This window comes from Macrobrachium nipponense, chromosome 41 (assembly GCF_015104395.2).
Source record: "Macrobrachium nipponense isolate FS-2020 chromosome 41, ASM1510439v2, whole genome shotgun sequence".
NCBI classification, from domain to species: domain Eukaryota; kingdom Metazoa; phylum Arthropoda; class Malacostraca; order Decapoda; family Palaemonidae; genus Macrobrachium; species Macrobrachium nipponense.
The window spans coordinates 34,771,833-34,794,493 of NC_061102.1; the positions used below are offsets into that span (position 1 = coordinate 34,771,833).

Sequence of the window (22,661 nt, forward strand, 5' to 3'; positions counted from 1 at the left end):
GTCTGGACAGGCACGGAACATTCAAGAGGCATCCCTCTGATTTCTGCTTGAGATCTGTACTAAGGTGGCCCCTTTCATTGATCAATGAGGGGAAATGTAGACATAGATTGATGGAATAACCATGAGTTCTCCCCTGGGTGTATCGCTTGCCAACTATTACGTGAAAATTGTCGAGCACATCCTCAGCAGGATCCCCAGACAGCTATGTAATTTCAGTATGTCGTGAAACCTTTGTAAATGTTACCAGCAAAAGTGAGCTGGAAGTACTCCTCACAGGCCAGGCTAATATATATATTAAGCACACCCCTAGACCGGGCAAACTTTAAGGTTGGCCTATAAAAAAAATTATAGAAAGATGTAAATGCACATGATATCACAAAAAATAATGAAAAATCTTTTGTAGCTTCCCCGGGAAGTTGATTGAATATTTCAAACCCGGTGTGGGGCCTCTTTCTCCAAGACATCCATAACAATATGCTAATTTTACCAAGTTATATGTTTTTTTCTATTTTATTTTACTTTGTAAAATTATAATTACAGCTCACACAATATCATAACATAAGAACCAAAATCAGTAACAAATTCTCTGATTATATTTATGGTAAAATATTTACAGTACCTTTTAGTGAAGTATGTGTTTTTCTAATATTTCTTTGTTCTTCAGTTTGCAAAATTACAAATATAGCTGACATACTATGGAGGAGTAATGATGGAAGTTTATATTTGACAACGTCTTCAAGGGTTGCGTGAAAGAGAGAGAAAGAGAGAGAGAGAGCAAAATTGGTGGAGGAATAAATGGGAGTGGTTTGATGGCGGCCGTAAGCATGTATCTGTTGTGGTGATCGCTGTGATTATCAGTGGCGAGCGTCTGTTAGGAGAGTCTGAGAAGTGAGGGAGTCTGTGATCAGACCCGGTGATGGATAGTCGATGTGTTTGGCAGTCTTAAAAATTATTGATGGTCAGTTATTTTGTGTTTTTGAAGCTGTTGTTTGAATTATGATTGAAGGTTGTTGTGCCTGTGTTGTTGAATTTGTTGTGCTTATGAGTTCTGTTGTGTTGTAGATGAGTTGTTGTTGGTAAGATGTGGTTCCTTGGTGTTGTAGGCAGTGTGTTGACTTGTCATGTTATTGGTTTTTGGTGCTTATAGTGATTATTTGTGCATTGAATTGTTGTGTGGTTGTTGTCCTTGTTTGGTTGTTTGTGTATAGTGTTACAACGGCTGGCCTAGCCTAGCTATATTCTGCGGACAGCAGCGCAGCTCCTCACCCTGAGGGTGTGGTAAGTACATGTGTTGATTCTGAGAGTTTTTTTGTTTTTTAGCTTGTAAACTCACCACATTATTTAACGGCGCCCAACGTGGGGCTGGTGCTGTGGCAGCTGCAGGACGGTTGGTGTGGTGGGTTGTATGATTGGTGAAGGAAAATGAGTATAGAAGGTTTGACTGAAGTGGGAGGCTGAAGGAGGAGTTGCGGTTGTTGAGGGAAGCTAAGGAAAGAGCGGCAGAAGAGAATGAGAGGTTAAGGGTAGTGTGAGGAGCTGAGAGCAAGTTAGAGGAAATGAGAGGAATGCTAAGAAGTGTGAAAGTGGAAATGAAAGAAGGGGAGAAAGGAGCGGAAGAGAGAATGGTTGAGAAAATGGATGAACAATTCGGAGTAATGATGAATGCAGTGCAGGAGATGATGAAGGGATTCATGGGAAAGGGAGCAGTAGGAGGTAGGCCTACTGGGTCTTGTGACGGGCCAGGAGTGGTAAAGAAAGTGGAAGAGCGAATGGATAAGGGTACGAGTGACAAAGGTGATTTGGTTGTGATAAGCAAGGGAAAGAAGGGGAAGACACAGGATAAGGATAAACCTGAGGGCAAGAATAAGAAGGGGGCTGAGGAAAAGACGACGACTAAGGGAAAGAAGGCTATTAAGGATGATGGACAGGATGTGGCTAGGACTGAATATTTTGGGGAAAGGGCTGAGAGTGATTTAGACAGTGGTGAGTGGAAACAGGTAGGTAGAAAGAAAAATGGTAAGAAGAGCGTAATCAAGAGCATGGATGTTAGTATGGTAGTATGGAAGCTACTTCGTTGTATTCGGAAGTGGTTAAGAGGGATCAGAATGGAAGTAGCGAAAGTGAGAGTGAGAAAGAGCAGGAAGTACGAAAGGCTGTGTATATGAGAGAGGTACCCCGATGTGCACAATATGAGGAATATGGTAGTAGGGACATAGGGGACTCTTTTTCAGGAATATGAGAATTACTGTGTGGCTAAGTATGGGGATAACAAGAGAGTCTGGGCAAGAGAGTTAGGTAACTACTTGACAGGATTTTGTTGAGTATGTATGAGGTAATGATGAGTGGAATGTGCCGTATGAGAGTGAAAGCCAGGATTGTGGAACAGGCAAAGAGGATAAAGAGTAGCATTAGATATAGGAGAAAGCATGATTTTGAAGAGGCAAGAATGAATGTTGGTAAGTCGTTGTCAGTGTATGTGTGCAGGTTGGAAACGTTAGCTAAGAAAACGTTTGGGGATGAAGGGATAAATGTGTGTAAAGAGTTAGTGAGGAAGTTGTTGGTGGCTGTGCCTGAGTGTGTGTATGAATTTATAAGTCTGAAACGTGTGAGGAGAAAATGCGATGGATAAATGAAAGGTTAACGTGGAATGATATTTTAGAGATAGTTGGGATTACGAGCTAGATAGTTGTATGAGGATTACGAGCTAGATAGTTGTATGAAAGAGAGTAGAAGTGTCAGCGTCAGGACCGAAGTAAATGAGGGTAAGCCTGAGTTTAAGAGCTATAGGGAGGCAATTTTAGAAGGGCTGAGCCAAATGGCAGAGCGAGCGGTTGATAGGAGCATTAGAGCAATTAATGTAAGTATGGTGAAACCTACGAGAGATAGGAGTGTGAGTGTTGGAAGGTTAGGATCAGTTAGCTGTGAGCGAGAGCAGAAGTGTTATAGATGTTCCTGGGAAGTCAGGGAATAAGAAGAATGAATGTTGGTGGGCGTTAGGAGTGTGCTTCAGGTGTGGGCAAATGGACCATTTAGTGAGTGAGTGTAAGAAAGATAGGGGTATTAAATGTTACAGGTGTGGACAGATAGGGCATATAGCTAGTGGATGTCGGGTACCCATATGAACATGGTTTGCGGCAACTGTGGAAAGAATGGGCATTATGTTAGGATGTGTAAAGATCAGCGTGCGAAGTGTGCTGAATGTGGAATGGAAGGTCATGTGGCGAGTGTGTGTAGGCAAAAGAGGATGAGTCAGGCTGGGAATTTGGGAAACTAGGTGTTAAGGGGATTCAGTTGGATGGATCCTCTAGTGTGCGACAGTATGTTCAGGAGAATGCAATGAGTGAATGGTTGTGGGTGAATAAGTATGAGCTGAGTGTCAGTGAACAAATGGGTCTGGGAGAATGACAGTTATTGTTGGCTGAATATGGAAGAAAGCAGAAGAATGTAGAAAAAGAGAATGGAAGGAGGAAGTGTGAATGGCATGAGGACCAGAGCTAGAAGATGTCGATGAAATAGTGAATGAGATTTGGGAGGATAGTAGTGAGGGAGATAATGGGGATTTGACTGGAAGTGGTTTGGAAGAAGTGAATGACGATGTAACTGAGAGAATGTATGAGGATACTCAAAAAGATCCAGGGGGTCTGCATCCGAGCATCCTTGGGTGTTGCGAAAGGTGATTTAGTGCGGATGTTGCGAGTGTAAGGAGACGTCTAATGTAATGGGGGAGGTAATATGGAGGAGTAATGATGGTAGTTTAAATTTGACAATGTCTCCGAGGGTTGCGTGAAAGAGAGAGAGCAAAATTGGTGGACGAATGAATGGGAGTGGTTTGATGGCGGTCATAAGCATGTCTGTTGTGGCGATCACCATGTCTATCAGTCTGTTATGAGAGTCGGGGGAAGTGAGGCAGTGTGATCAGAGCTGGTGATGGATAGTCTGTGTTTTTAGCAGTCTTAAATATTATTGATGGTAAGCTATTTTGTGTTTTTGAAGCTGTTGCTTGAATTATTGTTGGTATTGTATGTTTGAAGGTTGTTGTGCCCTTGTTGTTGAATTTGTTGTGCTTATGAGTTCTGTTGTGTTGTAGATGAGTTGCTGGAGTTGTTCAGTGTTGTTGTTGGTGAGTTGTTGTGGTTCCTTGGTGTTGTGGGTGTTGTGTTGACTTGTCATGTTATTGGTTTTTGGTGCTTGTAGTGATTATCTGTACAGTGGTCTTTTGTTGTATAGTTATTGAATTGTAGTGTGGTTGTTGTCCTTGTTTGGCTGTTTGTGTATTGTGTTATGACGGCTAGCATAGCCTAGCCTAACCTAGCCTGGCTATATCCAGTGGACAGCAGCGCAGCTCCTCACCCTAAGTGTGTGGTAAATACAAGTGTGGTTTTGAAAGTTTTTTAGCTTGTAAACTCGCCAAAATGCTATCATAAAAGATAAGTACTACAACCAACAGCATATATTTATAAGCAAATACTATATAAAAAGATGTCCTGTACATTCCCCAATGAAATCTCAAGCCACACATTTCCCTCTCCTACACTGAGGTACTGCGTTGCCATAAGTCATTTATGGATTATGGCCCACTGAAGTGATTTTTTCCTGCAAAATATTGATTCTCGCCAGAAGTGGTCCGGTCAACACACTTGAGCTATTATTATGCCCCACATTATCATGCCTGTCCAGTAAGGATTAAGCAACCCTTAGAGGAAGATTCAGTTCTATTTCATGTGTGACAGAAGCATAATTGGCACCATCCCTATTTGAGTGTCTTTTTTTTTTTTTTTTGCTAGCACTCCCCAAGGTTTCTAAACAAAGGTCACTGTAAGCCAACAAACATTGAGTTCTGCCTCAAAGGCAGTGATGAATTCAAGTTTTCCGTTATAAATGCCTGTTGGCCATGCCCTCTAACACTGTTCGTCCTGGTATACCATTTCCAATGAGCTGGTCTAACACTGCCCAAACTTTGGTAAATAACTGGTACATAGTGCTCTTTCTGTCAGGTAGCCAGTCCTGAGGAATATCATGGCACCCATGTAATCCACCATTACTCACAAAAAAAGTAGAACTTAAATCTTACTGCCCAGTACCTCATGAGGTATCAGTCTACCATCATTCCAAGATGGAACAGAACAGTGGCCCCCAAATTCCAGCAAATTGTAAGGAACACAAAGATCCTGGATGCCAACATCAACCAATTTTGCCTCCAATACGAGGCCCTCATTGTCCTAAGATGGAAACCATCAATAGATGTGTCCCAGGTGACCTTTCTACTCCCAACCATCAGGAAAGCAGGAAGGAGTGCTCCTGCAATAGTCCTTAATCCACCTGCTACTTTGAGCAGTGCACCTTACAAGCAGGACTTCCATGACATGGCACCAGCCAATGAACAATTTCAGTGCTCTGCCTAACTTCTAGAATAATCATCCCACTCCCAGCCAGTAGGCAGAGCTTCCTGGTCTTGATAGCAAATCAGAACCTCCTGAAAACCCTGTAAGCACTTACAGCTATAAATACGATATGCTGGTACCCATGGCTTTATTTGGCTTTGTAAATGGTAAAATGACTACTGAAACACAAGGAATATATGAACATTTACCTGTTGCTTCAGATTGACAAATTGTAACATAAACTCAACTGCATCAAGATGGCCACTGTTATTGAAATATAATAATTATCAGTATTATAATGCTGTATGCTGTCATTGCCACTTATGATAAATACAGTATCATCTTCATTGACTGACTATTTTCCATCATTCTCGCTAATAATTACTACAATGAATACTGTAGTAATAAAAAGGTTAAATGACTGGTATTTTCATGCCCTACCTTATTATATGAAAATAGTGTTATTTGTGCAACCCTTGAGCATACAAGCACAGAAAATGCTTATTGATAGCAACTGTAATATGAAACCAATTTAAAAAATAGAGCAGCCACATTAAAAAAAAAAAACTTAGATATTGATGAACTGGAATGTCAAGAAGGACAAATCCCTTGTTTGAATAAGCTGTTGATGGTTTCCAGGTGGGAAACAATAATTTCTACAACATAAACCAAAAGGTAAAAAAGTACAAGTTAACCATTGCAATGCTAAATAAATTTACTGTGACACCAAGAGTACAAGGACTTACCCTCATGAGGTATTCAATTACTGAGTCTTTAAGTGTTCCAAGTATGAATCCTTCTTTAATGGCTCTTGGAATGTCAGTTAGTGAGTCTATGGGTTTTTCATAAGATGGTATGGCCAAAAATGCTGTTAGTGTTCCAGAATACAGCGCTGAAAATCAAATTCATGCTGAAAATTAGATTATATTCACCCACAGCAAAACATTTCATTCTAAGTGGGCTTATAAAAGTTAGTCCCAATTTACTTAATATTATCACTTTGTATCAGTGTCTTGACTTGTACTATATTTGGCAGAATGATTTAATCATAATGAACTTAACCCTTAAACGCCGACTGGACGTATTTTACGTCGACATTTTTTGTCTCTCGCGTGCCGACTGGACGTATTTTACGTCGACATACAAAAGTTTTTTTTAAAAATTTGCGAAAAATACTTTTAGGCCTACCAGCCGAAAACTCTTGAATCACGCGCCTTGGGGGATGCTGGGAGTTCACGGATCAAGGTGTTGTTTTGTTTACAATCGTTACGCAGGCGCGCAAGCGCGAATTTCTTTCTTGCCGCACTAAAAAGTATCTGTGACACATCTCGGAAATTATTTCGTCACTTTGACATAATTTTTGTACCATTTTAAATTAGCCGTTACATGGAGTATTATATATGAAAATGTGCGCATTTTTATGTAGAATACAATAAAAAAATACTCATGATTGTAGCTTTTATCAGTTTTCAGATTTTTCCATATAAATAACGATAAGTGCCAAAATTTCAACCTTCTGTCAACTTTGACTCTACGGAAATGGTCGAAAAACGCAATTGTAAGCTAAAACTCTTATATTTTAGTAATATTCAATCATTTACCTTAATTTTGCAACTAATTGGAAGTCTCTAGCACAATATTTCGATTTATGGTGAATTTATGAAAAAACTTTTTCCTTACGTCCGCGCGGTAACTCTTCCGAAAAAAATCATACATGCGATTGTGATTATGTTTGCACCATTTTAAATTAGCCGTTACATAAAGTTTATATATGAAAATGTGCGCAATTTCATGCGCAATACAACAAAAAAACAACCCATGGTTGTAGCTTTTATCAATTTTGAAATATTTTCATATAAAAAATGATAAGTGACATTTTCAACCTTCGGTCAATTTTGACTCTACCGAAATGGTCGAAAAACGCAATTGTAAGCTAAAACGCTTATATTCTAGTAATATTCAAGCATTTACCTTCATTTTGCAACAAATTGAAAGTCTCTAGCACAATATTTCGATTTATGGTGAACTTATGAAAAAAATAACATTTTCTTTACGTCCGCGCGGTAACACTTCCGAAAAAATCATACGTGCGATTGTGGTAATGTTTGCACCATTTTAAATTAGCCGTTACATAAAGTTTTATATATGAAAATTTGCGCAATTTCATGTAGAATACAACTAAAAATAATTGAAGGTTGCAGCTTTTCTCATTTTTGAAATATTTGCATATAAATCACGATTAATAGAAAAAAAACCACGTTTGGTCAACTTTGACTCTACCGAAATGGTCGAAAAACGCAATTGTAAGCTAAAACTCTTACAGTCTAGTAATATTCAGTCATTTATCTTCATCTTGAAACAAATTCGAAGTCCCTAGCACAATATTTCGATTTATGGTGAATTAAAAAAAAAAAAAACTTTCCTTCCCTCCGCGTGATTCTCCGCCACAAATCTCCGAAATGCGTACGTCCCATTCTTGGAATATTTGCTCCGTTTCATATTAGGCATTTCATAGAGTTTTATATATATGAAAATGTGTGCAATTTCATGTAGAATAAAACTAAAAATATTTGAAGGTTGTAGCTTTTCTTATTTCCGAAATAATTGCATATAAAAAAATATATATAAAAAAATTTGACATTCGGTCAACTTTAACTCGTCAGATATGGTCGAAAAACGCATTTGTAAGCTAATATTCTTACAGTATAGTAATATTCAATAATTTGTCTTCATTTTGAAAGAAATTGGAAGTCTCTAGGACAATATTTAGATTTATGGTAAATTTTTGAAAAAAATATTTGTTTATGTCCGCGCGTTACGAATTCCTGCATTATTTTGTGATAATATTTTCTCTGTGTTGCTGTTATCGTTTTACAATGTGTTATATACCAAAATGATTGCAATTTAGTGTAAATTACAACGAAAAAAAGTAACTTGTTACCTTTAACCGTTTCGCGCACAGCGCGATTTGAATACAATTATATATGAAATTTCGTTTTTGCGCTATCATATATCGCATTATTTATATATGATAATGATAATTTTTTTCATTTCTGATGATTGCATACTAAACTTCAGCCAATGACAAAAAAAGGAGCCAAAAATGAACTCTTAATCTTGAAAACTAAGCGCGCTGTGATTTTTTGAAAAAAATATTTTTTCCGCTTCCGCGCTCACTCTGAAACACCTCCAGCACACGGGAGACATTTTTTTTTTTTTACAGCTTCGGTGTTTAAGGGTTAATAATGAATACTTTCCAAAATCATATTTTGACAAAACACAATTTTTTTTATTGTGATGCAACTAAAAATGACATTTTTATGATATATAGTAGTACTTATCAAGTAATTGCATAGCTATAGGTTTTCAGCCACAGCAGCCTAAAAATTCAAAATTCATGGTAACACTTCAATTGTTATGTGTGGGTGGTTAACCACGCCCATTTCCAGGAAAAAGAGGAACAAAACAGCAAAGAGCTCAAATCGTTTTATGCCATGAAGTCCATGCAAAGGTGAGAGGGAGGGCTTCATTATGTAATTACCTGATAAGTATACATAAAACTATAAAAATGTAATTTCTGGGTTCGACCTGTGTCGGCCGGTGAAATGTTCCTGTAGCACACATTTCTAGGTATAAAGAGATGCTAAATATACCAGAGAAAAAAGCCATATGGAATGCTGGAGTTACTAACCCCAGCTCGCTCACCCCTATAGGGTGTCGGTATAGCACAAGGGCAAGTGGAAGCCACTACCACAGATACTTTGCCAATTAGAAGTCAGCTCTCAAAATCCCTCTCTAGAGAGGTGCCGTTACAACGTCTAGCTTCCGCTTGCTACTACTACTACCTCTGCCCGAAACCTTCATTCCTGAAATAGCACTTCTCATGTCCGCATGCGCCGTTTTTCGCTGTTCCCAGGAAGTGTTTTTTGGCGAAGCATGTCTTCTCAAGATCTCCAAGCTTCTTCATCTAAGTTGAGTATTCCATTTATCGTTTTTGAATCTCGTTGGGGCCAATGCATCCAATTTTGGCCCTTATTTTAAGTCCTTTTGTCCTCATGAGCCGGGTATGACGTTCTTTCGATCCGCCATTTTGGGTGCATGACTGGCGGCGTGCGTGATTATTTCAGTTTTTTAATCGTGATGTATTTTGTCCACCGTTTAGCACTTCACTATTTAGGCTACTGTTTTCGTATTCTTTTTCATTATTCTCGCTCCTGTCGATTTCTGAAGCCTTATTTTTACGGGTTTTATCCTTACGTTATTAGCCTATTATAGGGCTCATCTCGCTCCTGACGTATTCTGAGGCCTTCTTTTTTACGATTATCTTATTATCTTTTGGGGCACTTTTTCGTCATCCTCAGCCCCTCAGGAGCGTGTTGGTTCCCCTTCGTGCGTACGGTTATATGCTTCATACGTTATGCACGAGTATTGTGTTTTTTGGCATTCTAGGCTAGCCTAGCAGTACACCAGTTATTGTTGGGAGGAAGATTCCTCTTTCTTTCGCTGTGCTCATGCATGTATATTTCTAGTGTAGTTTTCGATTATAGTCAGTAATGCACTTGATTATATGCACTTCTGTGATAAACTACTCAAATAATTGTATTACTTTTGATAAGGTTGGAAGTTCTTCGCGATGTCCTTCCCTGGCCTATCCGACCAGACCTAGGCTAGGTTTTGGAGGGTAGGCCAGGCGGTCTTGTATATCCCGCCACCCGACCAGGCAGTTATGTTTGCTTGGAGGGTGGTCCAGGACACAGTCTCTCTCTCTTGTCATGCTTGTAAGGCCTAGACCTATCGTACCTGACCAGATCAGAAGATTCGATTTTGGAGGGTTGAGTTAGGTTCTATCCGTCCTCTTCATGACGTCCTTTTTGGGGCCATACTAGCCTACCTGACCGGATCTGTACCGATCTCGGAGGGTTAGACTAGGATCTTAGCTGGGTGCGTTCCTCTCTCCCCTCCCCCCCCCCAACACTTTTTGCAGTTCTTCCAGTAATTCCTCATCAGTTAATTTATGAATTGTCTTTGTTGAGTGTAGCCTAGGCCATTGCCCCCTTTAGGGTGTCAGTTGGCCTACCGTCTTCTGCCCCCTTTAGTGGTAGGCTAGTTTACAGCTCCCGAGAGGTGGTTTACACTGATCGGTTGCTGTGGCCAGGCGATCACGACTCGTCCACTCTCCTCCAGACACTCCCCCCCCCACTCCTGTGCCGGACTCGTTCGCTGCCCAAGTAATCCTACCGATGAACGACAGCTATAGCGTAGAGCTTGGTCCAGGGGATTAGTCGGAGGAGATTGGTTGATTAGTAGATTATGTAATCTCTATTGGTATGTCTCTGGGCCTGTGTGTTTTCTGGCGAGGTGGGGTCTACCATCACACCCGCCAGTAGGCTATATGCTGGATTGTACGTACCACTGTTACGCCGCTCTGTTTTCCGTACTCCTCTATGTTATCGCTGCTTCCCCACTCCAGTGGGGGCGGAACTAGGCTTAGAGCTGCGTTTCTAATTGACTTGGAACTGCTTCTCTTCTCCGGTGCAATCAGACTCAGGCCTAGGTTTTACCTATTTTCCCTGTTCTGCTCGTATCAGCCCAACCCCGCCGGTTTTAGCTATTGTGATAACAAGATTATGGATTCTGGAGTAGACTGAGACATTCAGAGATTGTTAAGAAAATTTTTTATGTAGCCTCTGTTGGTATGTCTCCGGGCCTGTATTTATTCCGGCGAAGTGTGGTCTACCATAACATGCGCCGGAAGGTATACACCAGAGTTCTACGTACCGTTGTTCCCGCCACTCTGTTTTCCATCTTCTAGGTTATCGCTGCTCCCCACTCCAGTGGGGGCGGAACTGGGCTCAGAGAATGCGCCTACAATTGGTTAGGTTTCACTACTCTACTCCGGTGCGATCAGACTCAGGCTTAGGTTTTGCCTTATTTCCCTGTTCTGCTCGTATCAGGCCCTCTCCACTGGTTATAGCTTTGGCGATACCCAAGTATGGATTCCGGAGCAGGCGGAGACATCCAGAGCTTTATTAATAACAAGTAAGTTGAAGATTATACTCGATATTGCCTTTAGCTGGTGAAGTATCTAGTTGAAGTGTACTCATACTGCTGGAATTAACTCTGGCAGCATTATCTGACGATACTCATTTATCTTTCCAACTTACAGATGGTCCGATGCCAGGAGACGGGTTGTCCGGCCGTCCTGTACAAGCCATATGGGCATGAGGTCTGCTGGTCTCTTGCCAACTGTGCCATCCACTTGGAGGGACACGCGTTCTGGCACCCGGAAGCCTGTTACGACCTAGTTAGGATCGTAACAGATGAGTCGGTAGGTAGCATACTCGCCTCATTGTTACTCTTGAATTTTATGTTACACATTTAGGTTGGGAAAATTCCCTGACACTGGAGAACCTAATTTGGTTATTTCTTACAGGTTGATCTGGCGCTCAAGACCTCCTCGATGTCGGCCCTTAAGGCCTGGGTAGGGGGGTTTGGTAGAAACGTGGGATCCGGCCAACCCTACGTGCTGTCGGAGGAGTTGTACGCCCTCCTCTACCCCAACGCCCCAGTTTCGGCAGCAGTACCGGCGGGAGTAGCGGCTCCCATCATTGAGCGCATACGCCAGGAGACCCAAGCCCCCCCGGAGGACCAAGAGGGCTTGTGTGATGTCGTGATGGAGGAGGTGGCGGCCATCAGCCTGCACCGAGAGCCTTTGGCCACCGAGGAACAGGACGTAGGTAGGGAGGTAAGTGAAGCAGGTAGTCGTGGGACTAGTCTTCCTTTCAGTCCAACTCCTTCTTCTTCTCCTTCCTTTCAGGGCTTCCCTGTGAAGTCCACTTCCACTTGGAATAGGTCAGGCTCGGTAATCCCCAAGGTAAAAACCTTGAAGACGAAGTCCCTGCCGAAGGCGGGTAAACCAGTCAAGCCTTCTCCGGCAGACTCCGCCAGGTCGTCATTGGCTCCCAAGCCTTCGACTTCCTCGGCTAAAGCTACTCCCCCACCCAAGGGGTCGAGAACTAAGTCTTCCAAAGTCAGACCAGCAGAGTCTGGCTTCGACCGAGAGGCTTTCGCTAATCTTCTCATGTGGAAGATGAGCGAAGTAGTGGACTCGAGACTCGAATCGATGTCCACTCAACTCGCCTCAGGTCTAGAGACATCGGGTCAGTCCATCATGTCTGACTCAGAGGTTACAGGCCCAGGAGGAATTGGTGACCAGATTCCTCCAATCCGGAAACACATCGCAGTCCTTTGCGGTGCCGGACGCGTCCAAGCTTCCGCCATTCGAGAATAGCAACCCGTGGCGGTTGGCTCTGCATGCCCCGTTTTCAGAGGGCAAGCTTACAATTGAAGGTAGCGGAACCCGACCCGTGGAAGACTATGAGTTCTTCCCGCCAGGCCCACAATTCCCCTTCCCAGGCTACGCTAGACTAGCCGAGGAAGCGTTGGTCAGGGTAGACAAGGTCCCGAAAGAGACAGTTATCTACCCTAGGGATCAGGCTCAGTCGGCATGGGTCCGCACCCTCATGGAATGGGAGTGTATCAACACCAAGTTGACACCCCACAAAGGTTGCTATACCATGTTTGTAGCGCAGGATGATGTTCATACTCCTTGCACGTCAAAGATTGCAGAATTGACACTGCAAGCCGGAATGGAGGAAAAACCTATGCCTCAGCTAAAAGAGACGGAGGCTACCTCTTTGCCCTTTCCAAGAGACCTAGAGTGTTGGGCTGGCGCTCCGGCAACGTTCACGGTGGGCAAACTCGACCCGGAGTGTGCCTCCACACAATTCAGTGAACATTTGCCTAGAATTCCGGACCCCATGGTTAAGGCAGAATTCGAAGCAAGATGCAGGCTGAGCAGGTCAATTAACTCAGTCACCACTGCAGAGTTGACGGCTACGGTCTTTGCAGATGAGCCTCTATTCCGGGTCCTGACAAAGTCGCTATTACAGGCCTTTAAATCGGACCTGTATGATTTTATAGTGGCTAGACAAGCCTGCAGGAAGCATATCTTTGCTAACGCTTCCATCAGGCATGAGCCGAACAAGCTCATAAAGGCGTCGACCTGGGGTGCCAACCTCTTTCCTGAGGACATGATTAACAGCATCCTCAGCGAGGCGGCTAGAGCTAACCAGAACCTTCGTGTCCGTTGGGGACTTCCCTTCAAAAGGAAGTTTGAGACCCCTGGACCACAATCCAAAGGTAGGAAGAGGCCTAGGAAGTATTAGCCTTTCCAGATCTCTCAGTCTCAGACAGTAGTGCAGGCAGTTCCTGTCTCCCAGATCAACAAGACTTCGACATCTAAGGCACAGCCACAACAACAGTTTGTTCTGCTGCAGAGCCAACCGACTCAACAGCCTTCGAGTTCGGCCGCCCATGTAACTTCCCCAGCTTTCAACGCCTCCTTTGAATCACAAGGGCCGTTTCGAGGCTTTAATAGACACACAAGGAGTAGCAGAGCCAGAGGTGCCTTCCGACAGAGAGCTGGCTCTAGAGGCAGAGGCTTCAGAGGAGGCAGAGGAAGTAAGACCTCAACCAGTCAATGAGGCTCTGCAGGTGGGCGGGAGACTGTACCTCTCCCGGGACCATTGGACCTTCAGTTCATGGGCCCCAGTCAGTATTGATCGAAAGTCTGGGGTGGAAATGGAAGAAAGGGCCTCCTCCACCAGTCAGTTTTCACCAGATTCCAACGACACACCTTCTAGACTATGCCAAAGACCTTCTTCAAAAGAAGGCAATAAAGAAAGTCAGTCACCTGAAATTTCAAGGACGGCTGTTCAGTGTACCGAAGGACTCGGACAAACGAAGAGTGATTCTGGACCTGTCCCGTCTCAACTCATACATTCAATGCGACAAGTTCTGCATGCTGACCGTCTCGCAGGTGCCCCGTGGGGTCATCACCACCTCTATCGATCTTACAGACGCTTACTATCATGTACCGATAGCAAGAAACTTCTCTCCGTACCTAGGCTTCAAACTGGGAAAACAAGCTTACTCGTTCAGAGTCATGCCATTCGGGCTCAACGTAGCGCCCAGAATATTTACCAAACTAGGAGAGACAGTAGTTCAAGAACTAAGAACTCAGGGGGTAATGTTAGTAGCTTACCTAGACGACTGGCTCATTTGGGCAACCAACGATGAGGAATGTCGCAAGGCAAAAGCCAAAGTAATAGAATTCCTAGAATACCTGGGTTTCCAGATAACCAAGGAAAAGTCCCGTCTCATTCCGGCGTCTCGCTTTCAATGGTTGGGAATTTAATGGGACCTAACCACACACAAACTATCTCTCCCGCCAAAGAAGTGCAGAGAGATAGCGAAAGCTACGAGACAATTCCTCATGAACAAACAGGCTTCTCGTCGTACCCAAGAGAGAATTTTAGGTTCTCTTCAGTTTGCCTCAATAACAGATGTTCTGTTGAAAGCCAGACTGAAGGATATCAATCGGGTTTGGTGGAAAAGATCCAACAACAAGTTCTGCTGATATTAAAGAAAAGACTCCGTCCATGGACGGAAGTCTGGAGTCTCTCCAAATCAGTACCACTACAATTTCCCCCGCCGTCTCTGATAGTCCACACGGACACCTCTCTGAGCGGTGGGGGTGCTACTCCCAGTACAAGAAGGTTCAAGGAACGTGGTCGAAAACATTCCGCCAGTTCCACATCAATGTCCTGGAGGCAATGGCCATTTTTCTGACCTTGAAACGACTAGCTCCAGTCAAGAACATTCATGTAAGACTAGTCTCGGACAGCGCAGTAATAGTTCATTGCATAAACAGAGGGGGCTCCAAGTTGAGCAAAATAAATCATGTAATGATTGCGATATTTTCGTTGGCAACGAAAAATCATTGGCACCTGTCAGCTACTCACCTGGCAGGAGTACGGAATGTCATTGCAGACTCACTCCAGAACAACTCCGCTGGAGTCGGAGTGGTCCTTGGACACAAAATCATTCCATTGGATTTGCCAACAAATCCCGGGCCTTCAGGTAGACTTGTTCGCCACGGAGTCCAATCACAAACTTCTGCGTTATGTGGCTCCCAATCTGGATCCTCTAGCTCACGCCACAGATGCGATGTCCATAGACTGGAACAATTGGCAGAAGATTTACCTATTTCCGCCAATAAACCTCTTGATGAAAGTTCTGCACAAACTCAGATCTTTCAGAGGACAGGTAGCATTGGTAGCACCCAACTGGCCGAAGAGCAATTGGTTTCCTCTTCTACTAGAGTTGAATCTCCGTCCCAGACGGATTCCCAACCCAAAACTGACTCAAATAGTACAAACTCTGACTGTGTCAGCTTCCTCAAGAATTCTGAATGCCCTAACTTTATGGACTTCATGAAGTTTGCAGCACAGAAGCATGCTAGTATTGACCCACTAAACATCGTGTTCGTGGAGTCAGACAAAAGAGAATCAACACTCAGGCAGTATGATTCAGCAGTAAGGAAGTTAGCCATCTTTCTAAAAGAATCAGATGTCCAGAAGATGACTACGAATCTGGCGATTTAATTTTTTAGAACTCTGTTCTAAAAAGGCCTAGCCACTAGTACCATTACTAAGACTAAATCTGCCTTGAGGAAGATATTTCAGTTTGGCTTTAATATTGATTTGACAGATTCGTACTTCTCGTCTATCCCTCAAGCATGTGCTCGTCTAAACCGGTGGACCGTCCTCACACGATCTCCTGGTTTTTAAACATTGTACTCAGGTTGGATTCAGATACTGATAATGAATCATGCTCATATATAACCCTTCTCAGGAAAACATTATTTTTAATGAGTCTGGCCTCAGGCGCCAGAATATCTGAACTGTCGGCTCTCTCTAGAGAACCAAATCATATTGATTTCCTCCTGTCAGGAGAAGTTCTGTTCTCCCCAGATTGGAAATTCCTAGCAAAGAATGAAGACCCACAAAACAGGTGGTCTCCATGGAAGATTGTACCTCTCCCACAGGACCCATCATTATGGCCTATCGTTACATTAAAATCTTATCTGGACAGAACTTCTGAAAGGTCTTCAGGTCCTCTTTTTATTAGAGAAAAAGGTGGAACCATTTCCTTGAAGGGAATCAGACAACAAATTCTTTATTTTATTAAACAAGCCAATCCGGATTCAGTCCCTCGTGTCCATGATATCCGGGCAGTGGCTACCTCAGTTAATTATTTTCATAATATGAACTTCGAGGATCTTAAAAAATATACGGGTTGGAAATCCCCGACAGTATTTAAACGCCACTATCTAAAGAATTAAGAGGCCCTTAAATATTTGGCAGTGGCTGCTGGGAGCATTGTCTCCCCTGATATGGCCTAGTTTTGTAACTCTATATTTGTATTCTATTATTTTGCTATTATTTTTTCTTTTGATACTCACTCTCACCTACCTGCCTCGCTTGTAATCCCTGCCTTTCTGCCTTATGTTCCGGTCTGGATTACTCATCAACCCACTCCTGGATATGTACATAGTTCATATTATTTGTTTTTTGTGTTCATTACCTCGTGTTTTTCCCAGGATAGTATGGATTTGGTCATATTTGGTACTTTTTACCATTTGTAACTTGCTATTCTTACATTGGTTATTAAAACATAATTTTAAGAACATTTTTATTTTCCTTATACTATATTTATAAAATTTTGTGGTTTACCAAGCTTGTATGGCCAATTCTCTGCTACTATTTCACCGGCTGACACAGGTCGAAACCAGAAAAGGGATTTTGATGAAGGAAAAATCTATTTCTGGGGAAGACCTGTGTCGCCCGGTGAACCCATCCCTCTCTTCTCCTTGTCCCCCGCCCTTTAGCTGGCCCAAGCTTGGGTGCATATTCCAGGAATGAAGGTTTCGGGCAGAGGTAGTAGTAGTAGCGAGCGGAAGGTAGACATTGTAACGGCACCTCTCTAGAGAGGGATATTGAGAGGAGACTTCTAATTGGCAAAGTATCTGTGGTAGTGGCTTCCACTCGCCCTTGTGCTATACCGACACCTTATAGGGGTGAGTGAGCTGGGGGTAGTAACTCCAGCATTCCATATGGCTTTTTTCTCTGGTATATTTAGCATCTATTTATACCTAGAAATGTGTGCTACAGGAACATTTCACCAGGCGACACAGGTCTTCCCCCAGAAATATATTTTTCCTTCGTCAAAATCCCTTTTTTATATAAGTAACTTACCAAATATGGGCAATCCCCAATTATCAGCAGACTTGGTTAATGGTGATCCGGTTTTATGGCACTTGTCTAGCGCCATAAAATCGGGGATTTATGGCACCATAATGCGCCGAGTTCTAGTTATCGGCGCCATAGCATACCTAACAGAGGTGCCATTAACCAGTTACTGGAGCCATAAGCACCATAAATTGCCAAGTTTCGGTTAATGTTAATGGCTGTTTTCACTTAACAGCACTGCGCTGAGAATGGAACCCCTGCGGATAATCGGGGACTGCCTTTTATTACTGCTGAATCCACATTGATAGGAGGTGGGATACATGGACATATTCTACTCCAAAACATTGTCATGAATTTGAAATAGAAAAGTTGCTAGAATTGACACAATGGTTGTTGTTTCCTTACTGGGCAAGAGAGCTACTGCAGGTAGTTACAGTCTGGTCGGTGGTCATCTTAACCCGTAGTGGTGTGGTGGTATTGCCATTTGTTGCCCCTACTTTAGTGGGAACTTTGCAGCAAAGGAAGGATTTTGATGACTAGCAAAAACCCACACCCTGAATCAAGGTGAGGAAAAATTAGAGGGAAAAAGAGCTCCTTATGTTTCCTCTCCCAACACCATGCCAGCCATGATGCGGATAAAGGTCCTAAGGTACTACAATTTTCAAATACAGTTTCCACCTCCTTCAGGTAATGAGTTGAAAAGACCAACTTGTACTTCCAATACATGGATTGTAAGAAGGATGAGAGGGACATTTTATGCCTAAAAGCAAGAGAGGTAGCGACAGCTTGAACCTCATGAGCTTTCACCTTAAAAGGCGGCAGTATGTCCTCTTGCACTCGAGAGTGAACTTCAGAAATCAAGTCTCTTCAAAAATAAGCTAGAGCATTCTTCGTCACTGAACACCGGAGATGGTTAGAAGGCCCTCTAATCTTTTCAGTCCTGTGTAAGTAATATCAAAGAGCTCTTACTGGACAAAAAACTCTCTTCTTCCTCCGGTCCTAGGATGTCCATCTAGCTGTTTATGGTTAAAGAGTGAGGTCAGGGCTTGGAAGGGTCCTCATTTTTGGCAAGGAACCCAAGAGAGAGAGAACAAACTGCATCTCCTTGAGCAAAACCAACACTCTTGTCAACAGCCAGAAGCTTGCTGATACACTTTGCAGTGGCCAAAGCAACAAGAAAGTCTTCCTAGTAAGATCCCTTAGTGAGACAGAGCAGGAGTTCAAAAGCGGTACCTGAGAGCCACTTTAAAACTACATCAAGGTTCCAAGAAATATTTTCAGACTTCCTTTGCTTAGCTGTAACAAAAGATTTGATCAGGCCATTGAGGTCCTGGTTAGAGGAAAGATCCAGACCTCTATGCTTGAAGACCGAACTCAACATAGCCCTATACCCTTTGATGGTAGAGGACAATAACTTTCTGGACAGCTTCAGATACAGCAGAAATTCTTCAATCTGGCTTACAGACGTCTTAGAAGACGAGACATTATCTTGACTGCACAATCTTCTGAAAACTGTCCATTTGGATTGGTAGACATTGCTGGACTGTGAAAGGAGCCTCAGGAAATCCACTAAAAGTCAAAGTAGGTCCAAGAGGTATTCTCTGGTGGACCAAAACGTTGCAAGCAGGGTCATCGATACGTTGCGATGGGAGGTGAACTTATTTGATTACCTCACCTATCATGCTGAATTGGGTAAAGGTGTAGACATCCACGTCCGACCAGTCCAGAAGCATGGCATCCATTGCCCATGCCAGAGGGTCCAGGCCCGGTGAACAGAAGAGATGAAGACGATGATTCCTTGTCATCGCAAACAGGTTTGCAGTTGGTCTGCCCAATAATTCCCACTGTTTGTTGCGAACCAGGGGGTGGGTCCAAGGTCCATTCCATTCTGTCGGAAGAACCTGCTTGCGGCAACTGAGCTCATCAACTAAGAAATTCAGTCTCCTCTGAACGAATCGAGTGATGAGGGTGACCTGATTCTGCTCTGCCCAGAGAAGGAGATCTTTCATGACCTCACAGAGGGAGAAGGAATGCGTGCCTCCCTGCTTACAGATATGAGACAGGGCAGTTGTGTTGTCCATGTGAACAACCACTGTCTTGCTGAAGATCAGAGGCAAGAAGGACTGGAGACCCAGGTGAATCGCCTTCAGTTCCTTGATGTTGATATGTAGGTGTCTGTTCTGTGGACCACGTCCCAAAAGCTTCTTGATCCCCTAGCAGAGCTCTCCAACCTAGGTCCAAGGCATCTGAATAAACATCTAGGTCAGGGTTCAATGGACGAAGCAATTTTTCTTGAAGAAGACTTCCTTTGCATAGCCACCGTAGGTGGTCTGATTTGATCTCTGATGTGATGAGAAAGATGAAGGAGTTTGGTTGGAATTTCCTGTTCCAGTTGGCCTTGAGATAAAACTGAAAAACTTTCATTTGTAATCTGCCCAACTTCACAACAGTCCCCCAAAGAGGCCCCTCCACTGATTGGCTGAACAGGATAGGAAAGAAAACTGCAGACTCTGTGAACGCAGGAGTAGACTTTTGGGAGGATGGAAAATTCTGAAAAGCCTGAGAGTTCAGGATCATCCCCAAATAGAGAATCTATTGCATCAGGATCAGTTGAGATTTCGGTATGTTGATCAGGATTCCTAATTCTTGAGTCAGGCAAAGAGATTCCTTTAAGTCTTCCTTGCACTTCTTTGTCGGGCAAAGGAGAAGCCAGTCGTCTTAGTAAAGGCAGATGCTGATGCCGAGGAGAGGGAGTCATTTGCCGAGAGGAGCAAGAATTCATGTAAATGCTTGAGGGGCTCCCAAAAGGCCAAAGCACAAGTCCCAAGACTGAAAAAACCCCTGACCTAAAAAACTTACCGAAGGAACTACCTGGAGTCCAGATGGATGGGGACATGGAAGTACAGGGTGATCATCCAATCACCTTGTTGAATGGAAGACATGACCAACTGGTTCATATCCATGTGAAACTCCGTCTTCTGAACAAAGTGATTCAGGGTACTGACATAAAGAATGGACCTCCAGCCCACTGATAACTTGGGGAATACAAAGAGAGTTGTAGAAACCCTCCGAATTGTTATCCTCTACCTCTTGTACATTTCCTTTGAGGAGGAGAGAGTCGACTTCTTCGAAGAGGCCAAATACTTTTAGGAGCCTTCTGAGTACACTGTCATGACGATGGGAAACTTGATTAAAGGATGCTTCTCCCTGAAAGGAATAGAGTAGCCCTCCTTCAGGGCCTTGACAGCCCATTGTTCTGCTCCTCTTTGACTCCATGTCTCCTAAAAGTGGAGAAGTCTGTAGCACGAAGGACTATATCTTTACTTACTGGTGGCAGGCTTGAAAGCTGTGTTGTCTCCTGATAGCCTTAGTTCATTCCAAGGTCTGCCTTGAGGCTTCTGCTTGCCTTCACAAAAAGGCTGAAGCTGAAGAGGTGAAATAGACTTGGTAACAAAGGTGGAAGGGTCCTCAGGTCGCTTAGCAGACTGCTGACAGTTGTGACAAATCAGGCCCAGAAAAGTCGTCCCCTACGGAGGAAGCAGCGACTCCTAAAGAGGGGGCTTCTCCAGTAGAATAGGAGAGTTATCTTCTACATATCAGTCTAGTGGGAGGCCAAGCAAGGGTGGCTTTGCCCTGTTACTTCTTCGAAGAGATCCAGTCATCCACCTCCTTGAGAGCCTTCCTCGAAGAGGAGGTAATAACCATCTTGGGGAGGCAATGCTTTCACCTGTCTGGTTCCTCATAAGGAAGGTTGAAGCTGAAGATGCGGGGACAGCAGGTGAGAATTAATCTGGAAAGTTGGCCAAAAAATATTAAAGAAGCGAAGCATACACAGAAGGTGCAGGTGCCTGATCAAAGTTCTCTTCCTCCTGGGAGGTCTCAGGAACACTGAGTGGGGGCTTTCTGTAAAAAAAAAATCAAGGCCACCAGTCACCTTTTAATTGGCTCCAATGAAGGGTCTTTAGTGAGAAGGCAAAGATGGGGCTGTGCAAGAAAGAGCTGGTGCTGGGTGCTCAGGAGCTGGAGACTGTTACTTAAAAGCAGAAGCCGAGTGCTCTAGTAGCAAAGGGTGCTCGGTGGCAGAGAAGAGTCTGGGGAGAGAAGACTGACATTGATCAAGGCTTTCAAGAGCTTGAGTAACAAAAACGGGCGCTCAACATGAAGTGATAATGACTCTGGGCTGTCTCAAATAGGTGCAGGAGGTCAAGCTGAAGTAGAGGCAGAGGGCAGCTCAGTGAAGCTGCAGGAGGGCTGACGGCTATGATTGGCCTTTGTATACCTTGACTGAAAGAGGGGAGTGATCCATGTCATCTAAGATGAAGCTGAGAAGCGCCACCAGCACCTCTTGTTGGGGGTGGAACCTTCCAACTCTAACAAAAGGTGATGGAAACTCACTTTGACGCCTATACAACAACTGTTTGTTGAAGCCTGGGATCAGACAACAGGCTCGACTGAGGGGGCGACTACCCATGGGCAAACACCACTGGTCTCCCTTGGACAAACGGTGTGTCTTCTCCCAGGTTCAGAAGAGCGGGACAAGGGCCTTCATCTAGGTTCACCAGGGGAACAAGTAGCCATCTCCTCCGCATGCACAACAGTCACTAAGAACACCCTTAACACTATTTGTCTGAAAGCACTTTTATGGACGCCCCTAATTCAGCCACTGCATTGACTACTAAATTAACTTTTACATCAAACCTAGATTCAGGGCTGGCAATGGGATCAAGACTGGAAGCATGGTAACTAGGGAAAGGAGTAAGTTGCAAAGTAGGAGGGCTAAGGATGGGAGAAATAACAGGAACGGATGATGAAGGAACAGTATTATCATCTAAATGACTAGACAAAGGAATAGATTCAAAAGTATCCCTAGCTTTGGCTCTAGAGGCTGCCTTTCTCTTTTCTCTCTCTCTCTCTCAGGCTTGTCTACATGAGATTTAAACACTTTCCATTTCTTTTCATCCCACTCCTGACATTCACCATGTATTCTCCCTGTTAAACTCCTGCCCCCTACATTCAACACACTTAGTATGAGTCATGCTTAGTCAACCTAGTTTTGCATCCTTCACAGCAAAAGTGAATGCTAAAAGAACTATTTTGATCTAATGTCCAAAAATAAAGACTGATA

At 43.5% G+C, this 22,661-nt stretch overlaps 1 protein-coding gene across 8 annotated transcripts in view; it reads right to left on the reverse strand.

Annotated features, from left to right (window-relative positions):
- Positions 1-22,661, reverse strand: part of LOC135212679 (probable glutamate receptor) — a 98,215-nt gene that overhangs the window by 20,274 nt on the left and 55,280 nt on the right. For all 8 annotated transcript variants that reach the window (XM_064246343.1, XM_064246337.1, XM_064246344.1 and 5 more), the window contains one exon: positions 6,128-6,273. In XM_064246343.1, the coding sequence (XP_064102413.1) occupies positions 6,128-6,273 (146 nt within the window). The remainder of the gene's footprint in view (positions 1-6,127; positions 6,274-22,661) is intronic.